Source organism: Phalaenopsis equestris, unplaced genomic scaffold (assembly GCF_001263595.1).
Source record: "Phalaenopsis equestris unplaced genomic scaffold, ASM126359v1 Scaffold000985, whole genome shotgun sequence".
NCBI classification, from domain to species: Eukaryota; Viridiplantae; Streptophyta; class Magnoliopsida; order Asparagales; family Orchidaceae; genus Phalaenopsis; species Phalaenopsis equestris.
Genome location: NW_018165424.1, coordinates 35,018 through 56,429, shown reverse-complemented (window position 1 = coordinate 56,429; position 21,412 = coordinate 35,018). Strand labels below are relative to the sequence as shown.

At 34.2% G+C, this 21,412-nt stretch overlaps 2 protein-coding genes across 3 annotated transcripts in view; both read left to right on the top strand.

Annotated features, from left to right (window-relative positions):
* The window catches only part of LOC110032621 (proline synthase co-transcribed bacterial homolog protein-like), a 54,963-nt gene extending 38,835 nt beyond the window's left edge, over window positions 1-16,128 (top strand). For both annotated transcript variants that reach the window (XM_020736295.1, XM_020736296.1), the window contains exon 7: window positions 15,894-16,128. In XM_020736295.1, the coding sequence (XP_020591954.1) occupies window positions 15,894-15,998 (105 nt within the window). In that variant the 3' untranslated portion in view covers window positions 15,999-16,128. The remainder of the gene's footprint in view (window positions 1-15,893) is intronic.
* Window positions 16,129-17,157: 1,029 nt separating this feature from the next.
* Window positions 17,158-18,088, top strand: LOC110032620 (serotonin N-acetyltransferase 2, chloroplastic). Its single transcript, XM_020736294.1, has one exon. The coding sequence runs from the start codon at window positions 17,377-17,379 to the stop codon at window positions 17,968-17,970; it is 594 nt and encodes a 197-aa protein (XP_020591953.1). The 5' UTR covers window positions 17,158-17,376; the 3' UTR covers window positions 17,971-18,088.
* The last annotated feature ends 3,324 nt before the right edge of the window (window positions 18,089-21,412 follow it).

Genomic DNA, 21,412 nt, shown 5'->3' with positions numbered 1-21,412 from the left:
GTCACATATCATTCTCAGGGAGAGCACTTGCAACTTCCCCCTAGGATCACTAGAAGGGGTGTTGTGGGTCATCATGCTTAACATTTTAGTGTGGAACATTAGGGGAGTGGCGGACTCCCACTCCCTTAATAGTTTAAATTATTTATGTAGAGTCCATAAGCCTGACATTTTTGTGATTTTGGAGCCATTGGTGTTTGTCCATAAGGATAGTATTATTGTCCATAAGGATAGTGTTTGTCCATAAGGATAGTATTATTAAAAAATTCAAAAATTACCTGCACTATAGTAATAAGAACAACAAAATCTGATTTTTTTGGAAGAAGGATATTCAATTAAACATTATTGAGGACGATTTGCAATTTATTCTTGTTCATTATATGTTGGAGGAGTTTCACGGGTGGGTTGCCTTTATTTATGCCAGCTCCTTATTACAGAATAAATTTCTTCTTTGGCAACAACTTATCCATATGGGTGCTTCTATTACTGATAACTGGTTTGTTGGAGGTGATCTTAACATGATCATGTCTCCTTTGGAGAAAAGAGGTGGTGCAAAAGCTGATACTGATCTTATTAATCGTTTCTATGAGCGTATTATTGAAGCTGGTCACTTTGATATAAACCGCAAGGAATTTTATTTCACAAAAAAAAATACAACAAAAGGCAAGAGGAACCTACTACTCACTCCAAACAACTCTCACAAAAAAGGAAAACCTAAGGCTCTTCTCTCTGGAAAAAAAAAAGAAAAAACAACTCACCCCACCTATGAACTTTGAAAACAAAAACAAAATAAATAAACTCTAAAGTAAATCCAAATACACAAGTTAATTAAGAGTCATAGGAACATGCTTAGATATAACAACAAATGTAAGAAAATTTCCTAGTTTAGCAGTTCAATTAGCAACTTTATTGCCTTCTCTTCTAGTGTGAGTCCAACTGATGCATAAATCCTTTGTCAACTCAACAAAGTGTTTTATCTGTTTGTTAATGCTCCAATGATGCTCTTTCCCCTAACCTGCAAAAATTCCAAAGTAATAAACAATCCATTTCTATATTTATATATTTCCATTCATATTTCCTGTCTATCATAAGGTCAAAAACCACAACATCTGCTTCAACCACTAAAGGTGAAACAGGAATTGCAGTCGCCGTAAACCAAACAATTACCAAACCTAATAAGTCTCTGCAAACACCACCAACACCAGCTTTATTAGGTTTCCAACTACCATCTACATTGATTTTGATATAAGGGGCAAAAGGTTTAGACCAAGTAACCAAATTATTTCGATTAACAGGAACAAAATAATCTATCTTAAAGTTAACAAAACCTCATTTAATCTGTCATTCTTATTCCCTTTATTACCCTTGAAAGTAAGGTTATTAGAAAGATAATTATTGATCGGACCAAACGTATTGTTTACATTTCGTATTTCTCTTTGAAATTTGATTTTGTTTCGAGTAAACCAGATGAACCATAAAACAACAGAGGGAATATTAGAGAAAAAAACATGTCCAAGAGAATTCCAGTCCCCATAAATATCATTAATATCTTTATAGTAACCCACTGTCCAACTTTTATTAAAAAGGCTAGAAACTTTCTTCCAAATTTGTTCGGCAAGCCTGCACTCAATAAAAATATGTTTAATAGATTCTTCATCATCTCTACATAGTAAACAACATGAAGGAATCTCAAGTCCTTTTAGCTGAAGGATATCGTCAGTAAAAAGGAAAAAGAAAGGATTGACAACAATCCCTGAAAAGAAAAGAAAAATATATAGGATTGAAAGCAATCCAAATGAAAAAGAGAAAAGATATATATATATATATATATAAGTGCATTTGTTATCAGGATCAAAGCTATTAAAGTTCTAAATTAGAGGGACTAGAGGTGATGCAAACTTGTTGTACGAGGGAAGAGGAAGAATCGTTGGCGTGAAGTGGAGAACGGAAGACTAGCGAAACCCTAATTTACAAGTTAAAATATAATTTTGAGTTAGAATTATTTTTTCAAAATTTATATACATTAAACTGATATATGTTTAATATGTTAATATGAAATTATGTTAATTGAGGTTAGGGAGACTTGCAAGAAAATTTTGCGTGTAAGAAAGGATATCGATCTGAAAGCCTATAAGATAAATATTAAGGTTTATATTATTATTACAATTAATGATATAAATAGTTAAATTCATATTATTAAATTTATATTCAATTAGAAAGTATGGAAGAAGACTAGTCAGTTTTGAGATTGATTAAAGATTGAAGATATAAGAAAGTGAAGGGATAAATATTAAATTGGTCATTTAAGACCAATGTGAGTAATTACTTTCATATTGACATTAAATTAATGATTTAATTAGAAATTGCATTTTAAATTGATCAAAATGAACTTGCAATATGGTTTTAAAAATAAATATTTCATTTATATTTTGCATTTTGAATGTTTGAAAGATGTCTCACGAATGAGAGAAAAATAATTGACATATGAAAGTACATTTAAATGATTTTAAATTGATATGAAAGGATAAATAAAGGCTTAAGTCAATCAAGATTCACTCTTCAATTGCAATGGTAGAGGATGCGATGTACCCGTGCACAAAAATGAAAATGAAAATGGTAAAGCTGTACCTTCGGATAAAAAATTTTGAGGGCACTTACGGGTACAATTTTAAGGATATCTTCGGATATGACAATGATCCTAATATGACATCATAAAAATATAAAAAGTTAAAAAGGTAAATACTTAAATTGAGTCCGTAACAGTTAACATAAATTGAAAGCTTACAGTTTGATAAATGAATGGACTATATTTATTTTTGTCATTCATGCATAGCATTCACATATTAAATTCATGTATATTAAGATTGTAATTGCTAACCAAATTATGAAAACTTACTATTGAAATTAATTTATTTCAGGAAAATTTTTGATTAATGTCTAATATCAAAGATTTAGTTTGCTGGAGGACTGTTGATAGGTGTTATGATTGTAGTTTCTTTATACTATTTTCTTCTAGGTAGTGTTATACTGTTATTTGCTAATTCAAAATGTTGTCTGCAGACTATGTAGTTATTTCTGGATCTTTTGATTTCTATATAGTTAAATTTGTGGTTTTTTAGTTGCTCTTTTGTATATAAATTAAAAGTTCTTAAAATCTGTGGAAAGTAAATTAAATGTTAATAACGTTCGACCATTGTCCCTGATTTGATTATTTGTAAGCTATCAAGGCAAGTCATAATAAAAGTGACATTAAAAACATTATGTTGGATCATGTTCATTAGGTTAATTAAATTAATTCATAAGTCATATTAATGAAGGTTTAAATTATATCTCATTATAATCTTTCTTATATTATTTCAGAAATATGAAAAATTAAAGGGAAAAAGTTAGAGCTGATGTGGTAGAATTGATGTATCTCCACAAATTATTGTGACTGCAAATATTTTTGTTGAGATGATGATTTTAGTAACTCATATGATTAATAAATCTTAGATTTAGGCTAGTTCTAATGAGGGAGGCTAGATAGACAAGAACTTGAAACTATCTTAGAATATGAGACCACTTCTCTTTTCTAGAAGATGAAGTCCAATAGATGTTGAGAACTGACTGTTGAGAGCAAATGATTTTAGATGGGTTAGCTTTTCCACTTGATTGGAGAGTTGCACTTGCTATTTTTATTTTAGAGGGAAAAACAAAGAAAATGGAGTCGAGGACAGTTGAATGAGAAATTTAGGGGTATAGCCAGCCACTTGGTGTGGTAGGATGAATTTGTAACAACTTCTAGAGACTAGTTCATACTATTATTAGCTTAGAGACATGCAAGGCAAATTTATCTGGTTGGTATAGGGTGATTGGTTGATAATTCAATACAAGGCAGAACACATTATGCTTTCAAGATATGCACATCAGTTGATTCCAAATGTAGAGGAGAAGTGCCACAGGTTTTTGTCTGGGCTGAAGGATATTATTAATCAACCACTAATTCCTCTTGGGATTGATAATTATTTTGCTTTAGTGGAAAGGGCCAAGTGGATTGAGCTGGATTTAGAAAGGACTCAGTGGAGGGACTTTTAGAAGAGAAATTCAGAAGGATTTAGGTTTCCTCAAAGCACTCAGGGCAAGCAGTTCTTCCAGTCAGGAAATACATTTGCTAAGAAGGCCGGATCAAATGGTGTTGACAGCCGGATTGAAGCGATAAAGTGTGACAAGTGTGGAAGGTCTCATAAGGCTTAGTGTCTTTCGGGATCCAACACTTATTTTTGGTGTCACTAACCAAGACATATGACTCGGAATTGCCCAAGATTAGGACAGAGGGCTTCAACTAATTCAAGGGCAATGTTGCACTACCCTAGAGGAGCATTGACAGGCCGAGGGCTATTAACTTTTCCAGGATCAGTGTCAAATCGTAGTCAAACTCAGCAGAATGTTCAACGCAAAGTTTATGCACTTTCGCAGCAGGAAGCTAAGAACTCCACTGAAATTATCACAAGTATGTGCATTTAAGAGATTTAATTAGGTGCACTTTTAATTATAATATAATTTATGTGATGTCATGCCATTCATATTTTCCTGTTATAATTTAAATATATTAATAAGTCAACCCTAAATGTTCAATACAATGATTTTAATTTTATGTATCATATATCTTCAGTTCAGGCTAATAAGGAATTGATTAAAGTGACGCAATTGAAAGTTAATCAATTGTTCAATAAGTTGAACAACCCAATAAGTTAACAATGATTTTAATTTTATTGAATAAGCTGAGGTGAAGCAATTGTTGAATAAGTTGAAGAATGATTTTAATTTTATGTATCATATACCTTAATGCAGTGATAATATCTTCTAGGATGTCAAACAATACTTTTATGAAAGTTAATCACTTATATGAGGTGAAGTTAACAATTGGCTGAAAGGATTTTGATGCACAACTTATTGTGGTATCCTTAGTGGAATTTGTGGTGATTGTATGCATGAATTTATTGTCTTAAAACTTCATCAAAATGGATTGTAATAAAAAGTCTCAAAATAAATGTACCCAAGGAGGCATAAGTTAAATTTTGTGGAGATAGAGAGTTAGCATCTATGATAATTACCTGTTTGAAAGCTTTCACATTGTTGAATCATGGACATTAAGGTTTTCTTTCTCATTTAATACATATCTCTAATTAAAGACTTTAGGTGATATTCCAGTGGCAAGAGAATATCCAAAGATTTTTTTTGAAGATTTTCCAGGCTCATCACCAGTGCGAGTGATTGTTAAATTCTTGCAGGTTCTGAGTCTGTATCCAAGGTGCCTTTTAGAATAACAATTAAACAGTTGCACAGGTTAAAAAGTCAATTGTATAAGTTGCTGGATAAGGTTTCATCAAACTTAGCATATCACCATGGGGAACTCCAGCATTATTCGTGAAAAAGAAGGATGAGATCTTCAAAATGTGCATTTGACTATGAAGAGTTGAATAAGCTTATAGTTATAAACAAATATTTATTGCCAATGATTGATGACTTGTTTGATCAATTGGAAGGGGCTTCAATATTTTCAAAGATTGATCTAAGGTCAGACCATCACTAGTTGAGGATTAAAGAAGAAGACACATCAGGGACAACTTTTAGGACCGGATGTGGACTCTATGAATTTATGGTGATGCAATTTGGACTGACTAATGCTCCAGTAGTTTTCATATATCTGATGAATAGAGTCTTCAAGTAATTTTTGGATACTGTTATGATTGCCTTGATAAATGTTATCTTGTTGTATTTTAGAGATGAATCCATTCATACAAATTATTTACATGCTGTTCTACAGGTTTTTAAAGGGAATACATTATATGCCAAATGTTCTAAATGTGAATTTTTGCTTAAATGTGTGGATTTTTTCGGGCATATTATCAGTGGAGATGACATATCTATAGATCATAATAAGATCAAGACAATTTCCCATTGACTAAGACTTATTGTTACCGATATCAGAAATTTTCTAGGTCTAACTGGTTATTACATGAGCTTTGTTGCAGGGTTTTCACAGAATGTTATGTCGTTATCAATATTGACTCGGAAGACAATGAAGTTTGATCATTATCAGATCATTGTGAGGAGGTTTTACAGAAGCTAAAGATCTGTTTAATGCTTTCTCTTGTATTGACTATTCTTTCAGTTTCAGCGGGTTTCAAATTTTCATTGATGCATCTTTGAATGATTTGGGTTGTGTACTTATGCAACATGGAAGGGTAATTATTGCTTATGCTTTAAGGCAATTGTATAATCATAAGAAATTATCCCACATGTGATTTGGAACTGGCAGTAGTTATGTTTGCACTTAAGATATGAAGACACTATTAGTATGGAGTCAGATGTGAAGTATTTACAAATCATCAGAGTTTAAAATATATATTCACTTAGAAAAAATTGAGTCTGAGGCATAGGAGACGGTTGGAGTTTATTAAAGACTATGACTTGGATATTAAATATCATCAGAGAAAGGCAATTGCGGTGGCAGATGTATTTAGTATGTAGGCTTAAGGTAATTTGAACTGTTTATTTACTCAACTAAAGTACCTACTTAAAGATTTGGAGAAATTATAATGATGACATTATGTTTCAATTAAATCAATTGACAATGCCATCCACTTTGAAAGGCAAAATCGATAATTCATTAGTCGAAGATAACAATGTTTAGAAATCTTGGGGCAGACTAAGGCAGACAGTTTGGAGAAGTATGTGCTAGATCATGTGACTTATTAAAATATAAAGATATGAGTTATGTTCAGATGTTGATAATCCCAAGAATGAAATTCTAGAGGATGCACATTTATCTGGTTATACTTTTTACCCAGGGATTAATAAAATGTACCAGGATCTTAAGGAAAATATTTATGACTAAATGTCCCACATGTTAGCTAGTGAAGATAGAATATCAACGTCCCGGAGGTCATTCGCAGCCTTTACCAATTTCATGGTGGAAATGAGTGGAGATTGCTATGGACTTTGTGTTCGGGTTGCCTAGTTCACATTAGGGTCAAGATGCTATTTTGGTTATTGACAGATTGACTAAGTCTGCCCATCTCTCGCTCATTAGACACATATCCAATTGAGTGATTATTCAAATTATATGTGGATCAAATCGTGAGATTATATGGAGTGCCAAAATCTATTGTTTCTGAAAGAGATGATTGATTTACTTCGAGATTGTGGAAAATGATTTCGAAAGCTTTGGACATCAAATTGATTTTTAGTACAACCTTTCACCCTTAGACGCATGATTGATCAAAAAATACTATCCAGACTTAGGAATATCTAGAAGGTTAATGTGTCATGGAATTTGTTGGAGGACGAGAATCACATATAGCTTTAGTAGAATTCACTTACAATACAATTTTTTGGCTAGTATTGAGATGGTCCCCCCATGAAGATTTGTATGGAAGAAAGTATATGACGCCTTATGTTGGGCTAAAACAGATGAATGAAAGATCATTGAAGCTGACTTGGTTGATGATATTATTGAAAAGATTATGCTGATTAGAGACAGAGTAAGAGCAGTGCAGAAGAGACAGAGAAAAGATTATGATGCTAAGCATAGAATAGTCAAGTTTGAAGCTGAAATTTTTTTTTTATCAATGTTAGTCCATTGAAGGGCATGCAATATTTTAGGAAAACATGAAAACTGAGTCCAAGATATGTAGGTCCATATGAGATTGTGGAGAGAATTGGACTTGTGACATAGGTATTGGATTTACTACCTCATATGCAAGGATTGATAATGTTTTCCATATTTTTTCACTTAGAAAGTAAATTGTAGATGAATCGAGTATGGTGATAGTAGACTCAATTGATATACAACTTGATTCGACTTATATAAGAGCTTGAAAGGATTCTAGAATATGATGCTAAGATGCTTCGTAGAGATCCCATTTGTGAAGATTTTGTGGAAGCATTGATCAAAGAAGGATGTTAATGGGAGAAAGTTTTAGATATGCAAGAAAGATATCACAACTTTTCATTTTAGGTATGTTTATTTTTATATTAAACTTTTGAAATTTTGATGAGTTGGGGAGACTATAATTTTTATTGAAAACATAATAAAAAATAAAATAAAATAATAAATTGATTCAAATATAACTGTCAATTGATTCGACTATTAGAAGTTGAAGGGGGACTCCTTTCGTTCGTTTTCTACAGAGAACGAGCGAGAACGAGAAAGAGAGTGAGAACATAAGAAATCAGAGAAGGAAGAAGGGAGGCAGGTCTTTTCCAACCCCAATTTGTAGATTCGTCAAGGAGCTTCACATTCGATGCCATTGTCAAGCCAAGGAAAGCATGTCATGTCAAACCCTAGCCAACATCCTTGAGCCGAGCGGTTTGTCGGCGAGTGAAGGAAGAAGGGAGGAAGGAGAAGGAAGCAAAGATATTGAAGAAATGCAAGGAAAGGAAGGAGAGGAGTCGCATGTTTCTCATATTCGAGATTCAATGCCTGTGCGAAGAGGAAACTGAGCGACAATAAGGAGTAAAGGAGGAACCCTAGCATCCTGTGCACAAAGGAAGAAGATGAAGAAACAAAAGATGTCTCAATTTGTGTTTTGCGTTTTTAATGTTTGAAAGATGTCACACAAATGGGGGAAAATAATTAACATATGAAAGTACATTCAAATGATTTTAAATTGATATTAAATTATAAGTAAATACTTAATGCGATGTACCGTGCACAATAAAAGAAATTGAAATGATAAAGAAATGTTTTCGAATGCAAATTTATGAGGATACCTTTGGATATGATGATGGTCCTGATATGACATCTTAAAAGTAAAGCATGTTAAAAAGATAAATACTTGATTTGAGACACGAAGAGTTAATTTAAATTGAAAGCTTACAACTCGATAAATTAATAAACATTTCTTTTGGTCATTCATGCATAACATTTACATATTAAGTTAAAATATAAAAAGATTTTAATTGCTAACTAAATCATGAAAATTTACTGTTAAATTTAATTAGTTTCTTAGAAAAAAATATGGATTGATATGTCTGATATGAGAGATTTACTTTATAGGTGGAGGACAACTGTTGATAGGTATGATTGTAGTTTTTTGTACTATTTGTTTTGCGGGCAATGATATATTCTTATATTCTGGTTGGATAAGTTGTCTACAGACTATATAGTTATTTTTGAATTTTTTGATTTTTGTATGGTATATTTTATGGTTTCTTAGTGGCTCTTTTATGTACATTGGAGGTTCTAAAAATCCATGGAAAATAAATTAAATGTTAATACTGTCCAACTACACTTCCTGTCTTGGTTAATTCTAAGTTAGCAGGTCAGGTCGTGACATTTTGTTGTTCATGAAAGACAATGTTTGAGGCAATATGAATTACGACTTTGTTATCTCACCATAACTTTGTTAGAAATGTCATCTTAAAACTTATTTTGGGCAAGAAGCGGGAGATTCACATCAATTCACTTGAAGTTTTTGCTTTTGCTCGATACTTAGATTATGCATTGGATCGTGACATATCCAGTAATAGATCTCCGAGCAATCTTGGAACTCGCCCAATTTGCATCAGAGAATCATTCAATATTTTTATGCTCATAACTATGATATATAATGCCTTATCAGGAGCTCCTTTCAGGTAACATAATGTTTGTTCCAAAGTTCATGAAAGATGGACTTTGGGGGAAGAAATGCATTAACCTATAATGCTAACTTAGTAAGTACTATCAAGGTGAGTCATTGTGAGCTAATTTAATTTCCCCCCTAATTTTTTATATCATTCAATATTATTAAAAGACTCTTCAACCTTGGTAAGTTGTTGATTAGGGAGAATTAGAGGAGTGCATGGTTTGGCTCTTATCTTCCCAGTTTCTGTTAACAAATTCAAAACATTCATCCGATGAGATAGAAAGATGCCAATTTTGTTTCTTGATACCTTAGTTCCCAAGGGGTATTTTAACTAAGATTTTTAGTGTTGAACTGATTTTGAAGAAATGATTTCACTAAAAAGATTCCTTACACATCTCTTCTGGTAATAATAATGTCATAAACATAAACTACTAATATAATGATCCCAGAAGCAGATTGCTTGTAGAATACAATGTGATCAATTTTAATCTAATACTTGGCTGAATTTTCCGAACAATGCCTGAGGACTTTGCTTCAATCCAGATAATGACTTCTGAAGACAACATGCTTTCCTAGATTCCCTGAGCAACAAACACTGGAGGTTGCTCCATGTAAGCTTCTTCTAACAGATCACTATACAAAAGTACATTCTTCACATCAAGTTAGTGTATAGGATAATTATTAATTGCAGACAAGGCAAAAATAGACAAACTGAAGTCAAATTGGCTACTGAAGAGAACATATCGAAGTAGTCAATCCTATAAGTTTTAGCATAACCCTTAACAACCAACTGAGCTAACAGACGAGCTATAGATCCATAAGAATGAAACTTAATTGAAAGACCCATTTACAACCTACAACATTCTTGTCAGAAGGTTGTTCAACTAGTTCCTAATTTTCATTTTCATTTAAGGTATTTATTTCATCAAATATCGTTGCTCGTCACCCATAATGACATAGCGCTTGCTGAATAGATTTTGGGACCTCAACAAAGTTAAGGGAAGCAATAAAAGAATAAACAGTAGAAGATAATTTGTTATTATTAACACAAGAGGAAATAGGATTGGCTCATTGGCATTTACCTCTTTGAAGGGCAATAGGTATATCATGGTCACTAGGAGGAGAATCCATTGAAGAAGATGATACCAGTGTCGGACTAGGATCAGGGAACGAAGTTTTCTCGAGTAAACATTCATGATAGGTGCTCTAAACTTAGATACAGGTGGTGAATGTGGAGCTGAACTAATGATGTGATGCCTTAACAACTAATCGGAATATTGTGAGGATTTAGGCAACGATAAGTCGCCAAAGAATATGATTTGTTCATGAAAGGTGACATCAGCAGTGACCATTTACCTGTTTAAGAGGGAAAAAATATTGATATTTTTTTTTGCAAATGAGAGTATTCTAGAAATACACGCCTTAATGGCTTAGGATCCAATTTAGAAACCCGTAAACGAGTATTACGAACAAAACAAGTACACCAAAATATATGTGATTCAATGAGAAATAAAGATTTGGTTGGAAGTAAATATTGTCAAGTTATTTAGTTCTATAAAACAGTAGAAGACATTCAATTGATAAAAGTATGTGGTAGAAATTCAAGAATTGTTTGGGTACATTTGTTAAAAAAAAATGCTCTTGCTGTCTCAAGAAAATGTTTATTATTTTTTTTCAGCTACATTTTAGGATGAAGTATCAACACAAAATGATTGATGAAACACCTCATTTTGTGTCATGTATGTCTAAAATGTGCAAAGAAATATTTTTTGATGTTGTCACTTCTCAGAATTTTAACAGAAATATTGAATTGAGTCTTAATTTCAGAATAAAAGGATGAAAATGTGACAATAACTCAATATGAGATATCATAAAATCAAGTCAAATAATATGAGAAAAATTATCCACAAAAATGACAAAATATGAAAATATATGAGAAAAATTATCCACAAAAGTGACAAAATATGAAAAACTATTAGATAAAATAAGACAAGATCCCCATAGATCAGAATGAACCAATTCAAAACTATGACCAATTGTTTTATTAATTCTGGGAACAAAAGACAAATAATGGTATTTAGCAAATTGACATGACACACTCTAATGATAGTAATTTCTAAAATTGAGGGTACAACTTTTTTAACATTGGTAGTGATGGATGATCTAATTGATGATGGACCTCAGATGAAGATAACATCCTGATTGTCGTTCTTTACCAATAATCTTCTTTATTATAAGATCCTGAAAAAGACAATGTTCAGGAAAGAATAAAATACAATTATTAAAAACAAGTATAATCTTGATAACATATACTAAATTAAAAGAGTTTCAATAAATTAAGGGTAGACGTTAAATGTAATGAAGTTGTAATATTAATTTTGCCAGAACTAAGAATATTAGAGGTAGCTACGGTGACAGAAGAAAGATGCTTGTGAAAGGGGGGAAAGAGTCTTGTATTACCTATCATGTGATATGTGGCACAAGAATCAATGACTTAGTGTGTGGAAAAGGCAAGAAGACAGATATTATTGTTATCTGACTCAACAAAGGCAGTGACAGAGAGAGATTTCTTGAATGTTTCTTTAAATTGGATGAATTTAGCATATTCATTTGTAAAAATCTAGTGTCTGACTCTGAGAGGTCTCCTTAGTAGTGACCATGTGAGTTTTCTGTGATCTAGAACCCTTTTGATTCTTTTTGAGTAACTTCTGACTTGTTCTCTTTTTATGACCATGTTGATTATAGTAGTAGAAAACTACTCTTAAGCCTTGATTTCCAAAATTTTAAATTCCACTTTTATGTTTTCCTTAAGATTGAGGCTTGCTTATATATGTATTTTTTTAGCTAGCAAAAGTATTGAGTTATTGTACAAATGAAGCTTAAGAACTCAGAATAGTACGCAACACATTAGTATAAGCATTCCTCAAATTAATAAATCTAGGGTCAGAGTGGGTCTGTGATTTGACACGTTCATCCTAAGAGTTGAGGCCGGCTATAAAACTCATAATAGCCATTTATTCTCACTACTGAAGGGAAATAGTTTATTCAATTCTTCATAAACACATTTGAAGTGCATGTGATAACTGTTAATTGATTGATCTGTTGTTCAACTTGATATAACTCCTTGCATACATCAAAATTTGAGAAATATTTTCTCTCATAAAACACAAATGTCAGTTCCTCCATCACATCTTTAACAAAGAGTAATATGGTCATATTGATCAGGTTCAATAGTGTCCTGTATTTGTATCAAAAGCTGTGCATCAACTCTCATCCACTCATAATAATTTAGATCAACTCAGGTTGGGGTTTATCAATGAGGTGACTCTATCAAGAAATACTTTTAAAGTAGAGTCTCACTATTTTATTCCAGTAAAAATAATTGACACTATTTAACTATTCATCTGTAATTTTAACCAAACTCGTTTCATGCTTTTGTTCAATAATCATGCTTATCACCAATGATGACTTCCTCAATGAGTTGGTATATAAGAGATGGTACGGACAACTTGACGGGCGAGGCGAATTTCATAAAAGAGCAATGCTGAGCTGTAGGAGAAAAACGACTCAAACAATTCAATGATCTCCAAAGACAAATAAATATGATGAACAACACCATGATGAACACTCACGATGGATGAGGATACTTATGTGACTAATGTCGCAGGATTAAGACGACGAAGATGAAGATTCGAGCGATGACCTAATCCCGTCACAGGGTGAAGAAGAAGCTTTGAATAGTGCAAACAGAGCCGAATGACATAGGCAAGGCGATGTAAGAAGAGGAAGCTTTGAATGGTGCACAAGAGAAGTCGCACAATGTGGATGGAGCCGAATGACGTAGACAAAGCGATTGAAACACTAAGAAGATCGACACAGATTAAGCTATACGATGTATAACGACGAACGACATTGGTAAGGCTGCTCTCGCGTGTGGGGAATGAAGCCGAACCGAGAAGGGTGATAAGTCGTGCGTGATTCTGATACCATGTAAAAGGAAGCAACTCTTTCTCTTATGTTTGAATTGAAAATATATGTTACATATTTATTATAGAAATAGATCTTTTAATTGGATCTCTAATTAGATTACCTAGTATCAAGAATATACAAGCTTTAGATTTATTACCTTCCATAACCGTTGAATCCAAATTTGTCTTGTGAGTGCTCAAGTGATATAGCACGATAACCGAGGGAGAGAAAATGGGGGAGAGAGAAAGAGGGAGATTTGCCCTTACGTGGGGGGAGGGGTTTAAGAGGGGTGTTCCCAGGCTCTTTGGCCCCTTTGATTCCACTAAACTTGAGGGTTATAAGTGGGAAGAAGAGAGGAGTTCCTTTTACATGGGGGTTGAGAAAGGGAGCCTAAGGGACCTTTTACACATACCAAGTTTCCTCTATTTATAGAAATAAATATGAGAGAAAGATAAGATTACAAATATACCCTTGCTTTATGGAGGGCAGTGCAGGGTATTTCAAAAGATTACAAATATACCCTTGCTTTATGGAGGGCAGTACAGGGTATTTCAAACCTTTCCTTGCTCGAAATTGCCAATCTGGAGCATTTCTGTCATTGGAGCTCGTCGGAGTCGGGTGGTCGACCAAGAGTGGCCGACAAGCTGTAGATGGCTAGCCCGTGGCTAGCTGACTGGACTATTTTAGCCGACCCAATGTGGTTGGCCGGCTGGAGTAAGGTGGCAGGCCTGACGGGTGCGTGGCTTTTGGTGTGACTCTAGTAATTGCAGTTCATTTGACTCGACGATGGCATTGAAATTTTCAGGCTTTTACTTCTTGGATGCGAAACTGTAATAAGAATAAAGAAGTCATAAATACTTAAAATGTGATCTCATGAATCACTAACTGGACTTAGTTTTTAACATTCTTTCATTAGCTTTATATATTTTGATTTTGAGGCCTGATTTTTGATAAGATTGTCAGTTAGATATGGTATTTGCTCAACTCAAGTTTCACTCCTTACCTGGTCTCTTTTGCTCTCTGTTAAGGATTTTCTATCTCTAGAAGTGTGAGATAGGGTTGTCCTTTTTTATTCTTTTCTTCTTTCTCTTGTTGCTCTTTTTGCTTTGTGCTTTTTATTTTTCTCTCTGTTTTTGTTTTTCTCCATTTTGGTGTGCTCGTTTTTGTGTTGTCATGCACTCCACGCTCACCGTATTTTTTAGGATTTTGAATCTAAATCTGCCCTGTGAGTGCCCAAGGGATAGAACACGACGATCGAGGGAAAGAAAATAGGAGAGAGAGAGAGAGAGAGAGAGAGAGAGAGAGAGAGAGATTTGCTTCATTGGGGGTAAAGACCACTAAACTTGAGGGTTACAAGTGGGAAGAAGGGGAGAATTCCCTTTACTTGGAGGTTGAGAGAGAGAGAGCCTAAGGACCCTTTTACACATGCCAAGGATCCTCTATTTGTAAAAGTAAAAAAAAAGGAAAAGATAAGATTGCAAATATGCTCTTGCTTTATGGGGGTAGTATACAATATTTCAGACCTTTCCTTGCTCGTATTTGCTTAGCTGGAGCTCGTCAGCATTAGGTGGCTGGCCAGGAGTGGTCGGTTGGTTGAAGTCATTCAGTCGGCCCAATGTGGTTGGCCGACTGGAGGTGGTCGGTGAGGGTGGTCAGCAGAGTGGACTATTTTGATTGGCCCAATGTGGCTAGTTGACTGGTTTTTTAGAGTAGGTTGGCCGGCCTGACGGATGTGTGGCTGTTAGTGTGACTCCGACGACGGCGGTTCCTTTGGCTCGACGAGGGCGGTGACATTTTTAGGTTGTACAATAACAAATATTAAAAGGTGTGTTCACATATATTCCACAATTCTTATCCATATACATATCTAACACCTAACTTTTAATTTTTACATTTATAACACAAGTTTTTATATTAGGTTAAAAATATCACAATCTCTAATTTTTAAAAGTGAAGTGAAATGCATCTTTTCATGCATAGGTAAGACATCAGGAGTGTGCAAATGAAAGTTTAGGCATTAGATACATAATTATATAGGAATTATGTTTCATGTACTGAAATTTTCCACATCAAAAATATGTCAGCTTCCCAAGTATGCCAGATGATATTGTTATCATATTTATTTGCCCTGTGAAAACCTCGAACCGCTTATGCGGCTCATTTGACCTAGTGATTGGATGTTTCGTCTTCAATTACAAAGTCTTGTGTTGGAGGAGAAAGCGAGAAATACTTTGAACCTCTGACCAGCCCTAAAGGGGTTGCCTCTTGATAAGATGACTCCATTAATATCCGTACTATGTTAACTCTTTTTTGCAGATTGAAATGGGAAGCACAAATGTTAGAATAGGATCAACCATCTTTGGACCAAGGGAGTACCCAAAGAAGGACAAAGTAAGCGAGCCAAAAAGCTCAAGTTCATGAATTGTTGGATTGGATTTTTAATGGGACTAACAAATCATGACGTCTATGTTGCTTCTAATGTCTGTTTAGCCATTCATAAAACATGAGCTCTTATTGTAATTTTAATGCAATGGGGAAGGATTTCATGAAATGTTGTCTTCTTTACATGTTGAAAAAGCTCATAGGCTCAGTAGAGCTGTTGATATCAGTAAACAGATATATATATATATTTTTATTATGTGATATGTTAATTATATATCCAGAACATAACAATTGGGATTTAATTGTTAATTTAAAATTCCAAATGATAATATGTTAAAGGGGCATTAACGTACATAACACACTGCTTTTTTATTTACATATCCAACACCTACATTTTAATTTTTGCATTCATAACATACAAATATTTAACATCACAAAAATATCACTTTTGTTCGACCTTTTAAAAGTTAAATGCATGTTTTTATGGATAATTTTACGGGACTAATGTGTTATACATGTAAATATTAAAGTTTAGACGTGAGATATATAAATTTATAAGAATTGTGGAGCATATGTAAAATTTCCCTATATTCAAATATATGATATTTTGTGTCACGATGTGACTTAAATCTCATATGGGAGAATTTGTTAGGGGTGGATAACATGTGTAGGTCTAAAGGTGTGAACGAGCAGAACATGAGCGAGTTGAAATTTTGTTTGTGTTCAGCTTGTTTGCATTAATGGATGTTCAAAATTAGCTCGTGTTCGAATTATGCTTGTAATGAGTCTATACATGTTCAGCTCGATATTACTCAACTTTATTCAGGAGCAACTAGACTAAAAATTTATTCATGAGCAGAGTGAAGATAGTTTTCGAACTAGTGAACGAGCTCGGTTTTTCATACAATAAATTAAAGGTTGCATGGCGGAAGTTTTGAATTTTCGTGTTACAAGCGGGGTGGGTTAGTAGGTGAGAGATCAGTAGGCAAGGAGAAAATATTACGTATTTTGTAAGTATATACTTATATAAAAGTAGATGGAGTGATCACATCATCATAATTTCACTTATATGTGATGTGGTCACTCAATCCATCCTTATAAGTACATACTTTATAAGTCTGAAATATTTTCTCAGAGACATGAATGTGCAAATAAGTTTTATAGGGGTATCTACATACAACAATTCTATGCATGTAAATGCCCTATAAAATTTTGAGATTTCTACATACACATGTGTTATCATCCAATTTCTACATTTTTAACATATCTACCCACAAAAACTTAAAATTTTTTAAATGCAGACCCTGGAGTAGCAATATTTCCTCCAACCGCACACATTGCGAAGCAGCATCACAAAAATCTCCAGCCTTATCTTCTTCCCCTCCTCCTCCCTCAGTCTCCCTTCTCCACCACCCAAATGCATGCACAAGGCTTCCTCCTCCTCCCCTCCACCCCCGCTCCATTTTCCCCACACATCCCAAACCAATCACCAGCACCACCAATACGCTGCACCTCAAACGACAACACGACGGAACGAACCCTCCCCCTTTCCATATCAGACGCCGATCTCGCTGCCCGCGGCATTCGCGTCCGGCGAAGCTCCGCCGGCCTGGACTTGGAAGCCCTGAACGCCGTGTTCGCCCGAGTGGGGTTCCCGCGGCGGGAGGCGTCGCGGATTCGCGTGGCGCTGGAGCACACGGACGCGCTGGTCTGGCTAGAGGAAGACGGCGAGGGAGGCGAAGGGGTGCCGGTGGCCTTTGCGAGGGCGACGGGAGACGGGGCTTTCAACGCGGTGGTGTGGGATGTGGTGGTGGAGCCGGCGTTGCAGGGTACGGGGTTGGGGAAGGCGGTGATGGAGCGGCTTTTGGGGGATTTGAGGGATCGGGGGATCGGGAACATTGCGCTGTATGCGGAGCCGGAGGTTGTGGGGTTTTATCGGATGTTAGGGTTTGCGGTTGATCCGGCTGGGATCAAGGGTATGGTGTACTCCCGGAGGAAGAACAAGAGATGAGCCCGAAAATACTTCGGACTCTGGAGCCAATATTATCTTATCTGTGGAATTTGCACATGTGATTGACGTTAAGGTGGTGGTATTGTCAGGATATTTTATTATAATATAATCATAATATCATTAAATATTATCAAATTTGTAAGAATTTTATGCACATGTAATATATATATATATATTGATATTATCACTATGTGATTTGGTTTAACTTAGATTAATTCATGGCTGATTCAAAATGAATTTTTTTAGATTAGTATGTATGAGTACAGATACATCCTCTTTTCTCAGTGTGAATCATCGAAAATCATACTCTTTTCTTTCTTCAAGATATGGTACTGTTGGAGCAAATTCTTTGTGGCATTGTCACGATGTGATCGGGTTAGTTAATTGCGATACAGTGAAATGTTGATGGTGCGAGTCAATCTTTGGGTCAATAAGTCTGGGTAAAGGATATGTCGAAACTTTCTTTCTTAGTATGGCTAATCCAAAACTTCATGCTCTTTTTTCGATCCATCAATTTTATATCAATCTCGCTTAGGCACCATCATCATGAGATCAAGTTGACTGGTGTCGATTTAGTGAAATGCTGATATCCAGGTTAATTTTTTTGGGTTAGTAAACCTTGATAAGGGTTACATCCCATAAAAAATCCTTTTCTAAGTATAACTCACTATGAACACTCTTTTTTCCTTCCTTCGGTCTATCAGCTTTGTCAACTAAACCAACTTTGAACAAGTGCTATCACATTGGCTGAGTAAGTCTAGGGTAGCACAAGCCCAACTTCCTTAGTCAGTCATTAAAAACAAAGAGTTAGGAATATTGTACTAAGTTTAGTGGTGGATTAGACTTATCATCCCTTCATGAATTAGTCTTTATCACAATAAGGTTTGATTTTTCACTTTCCTAGATTCAAGAAAATTAGCACTTTAGACTCCTAAATCTTGAATTGGACCAAGAGTATCTTTCGAATGTGTTAGTATATTGAAAACCATAAAATTTTTTTTCTTTCCTTGGGTTTGTACACCTCAATCTAGTGAAATATCAATTGATCAAATGAGGATCTTGGCTCTGTAAATCTAATGTAGGATATATTCAGATTATCTCTTGCATCAGTCATTAAATACCTCGAGATTTAGGGGTTAAGCCTAGTTTGGCCTTGAACTACTTTCCATAGGTTTATCCTTTTTGGTTCGTTGGTATTGGAGTAATCGCTTTGTGGCACAATCATGATGTGATCAAGTTCATTAACCTCAAGCCATTCATAACTAGTTATGCAGGTTAATGCTTTTGGCTAATACGTTGACCAAGGGTATTTCCCATAATAAGCTTAGTCCATCGAAAACCCAATATCTTTTGCTTTCTCAAGTTCATCGAAATGTTGACTAAACCAGCCACAATGAAGACCAGTGCCTTGGCTGAGTGCTTTAGTGTAATATCTATGTATTACTCTAAGTCTTAGTTATAAAACACCAAAGTGTTAGAAGTGCAATTTTTATGTTTAGTGTGTACTGAATGTCTTAGGCCTACTTGCTTTCATCGATTGTGGAGCACGACCCTTGTGACACCATCCCAAATTTTCTTGGGTTTGTTGCTTTGCTGAAATATTGAATTTAGTAAAATAATGCATTGGCCAGTAAAGATCAAGTTTTGGGACAAGTCTCTTAGAATTCTTTCCTGTTTTAGCCATTGAAACTCATACATATTTAATGAATGAATTTTCTCTCCCTCCCAACACATTGACCCTGTTTCAGCTTTGCTAAATCAACAAGTTCATGCCTGGGCTAAGTAAGTCTAGTGCAGAGTGAATCACTACTCATTAGTGTTAGTCATTGAATACTCAAAGGAGAACCCTTGGAAACCAAAAACCAATGGTTAACTTCTAAGGCATCGATTAGTTCTCAGGTTAGGTATGAATCAATATATTTATCTATCCTGGTCTAATGACTCTGTTCATCTCTTTGGTTGGATGTAAGTCTCTATGCTTTCCATTCTAATGTGTTCACGTTTATCATATCAAACCTCCTTCAATTAGCTTTTAGTCTATATGTGAATCCGTGTGATGTTATAACCTGATCTAATCACCACGTTCACCTTTTAAGTTAGACGTAAGTTCATATGGTTTTCCATCCTAAAATGTCCAAGTAAACCCAAATACCCACCATGAATCCTTAATGAATCATATTGACAAGAAATTTAAAATTCAAAATCCCCAAACAAACAAATTTCAAACCTCAAAATTTTAATTCCCCAAATAAAAAATTTCTAAATCACGAACAAACCTCAAAGTTCTTAAAATACATATATAAAATTTTCAAACATTCCCATAACACGACTTTAATACTTCAAGTCCTCAAATAAAAAATTAAAATTTCAAATCCTTAAACACAAATCAAAACATCAAATCCTAAACACAACTTTAAAAATTTTAAAAATCCTCAAAACCTAAAACAAAATTTAAATCGACTCAAAAACTCAAATCCTTATTAGCAATGGCCTCGTTCCTAGCCTCAGTTGATCATCTTGGTAAACTCCAATATGTGCATCGTACTTTGCATAGTTCATCACACATATTTAGGTTTCATTTATTGAGCTCACTTTTCAGTCAACATTTTCTTTGGCTTATTTCCAATTGAATCTCATTTGAGCTTAAACTTGAACTAAAGCCTTATAAACCCTAATTTAAAATCTAATAAAATTAAATTGGAATCAACCAAATCAAAATAGAATCAAATATAACCAACATCAATCAAACCCTAAAATTGACCTAAAAATGAGCCTTAACCAACACACACCCTGAAATTATTATTCTCTTTCAAGATTATCGTAGGGCTGGAAACTTCATTTTGAAAATCGCATGATGTTAATTATCACATATAAAGATTATAAAAATGAGTTCGATGATCGTATGACACAAATTTTATGTGAAACTTTTCACTTCAATTTTTCATTCATGCATTGTTTTTCAGGCACAAAAAAAAATTATCATTTTCTCCACAAATCAATCTAGTGATCAAAATTAGATTATGTAAATTGCATAATATTCATTATCACATATGAGAAGCATGCAAACTAGTTTGATTGTCACTAAACAACATTTTTACATAAACTTTTTAAATTAGAGATTTCATGCATAAAAATAATAATACATAAACTTTTTTTTGGTGAAAATTTATTTTTTAAAACAGACTTCACAAGTGCATCGCGATCATCAAAATATTTTAAATGAGCCCCTTCATGCTTAAATGCGACTCCATTTGAGGACCGTTCAGTCGACGATAATATGGATGATAATTTCAATAATAAAAAGAATAATTGCACTAGTTAACTCGAAATGGACTCAAATTAAAATTCAACTTTGACCAAATTAAATATGAGGTAAAAGCACTTAACTAATCCATCAAAACCCACTAAATCTCCAACTCAAAAGCCGCCAAATTTTCTCTCT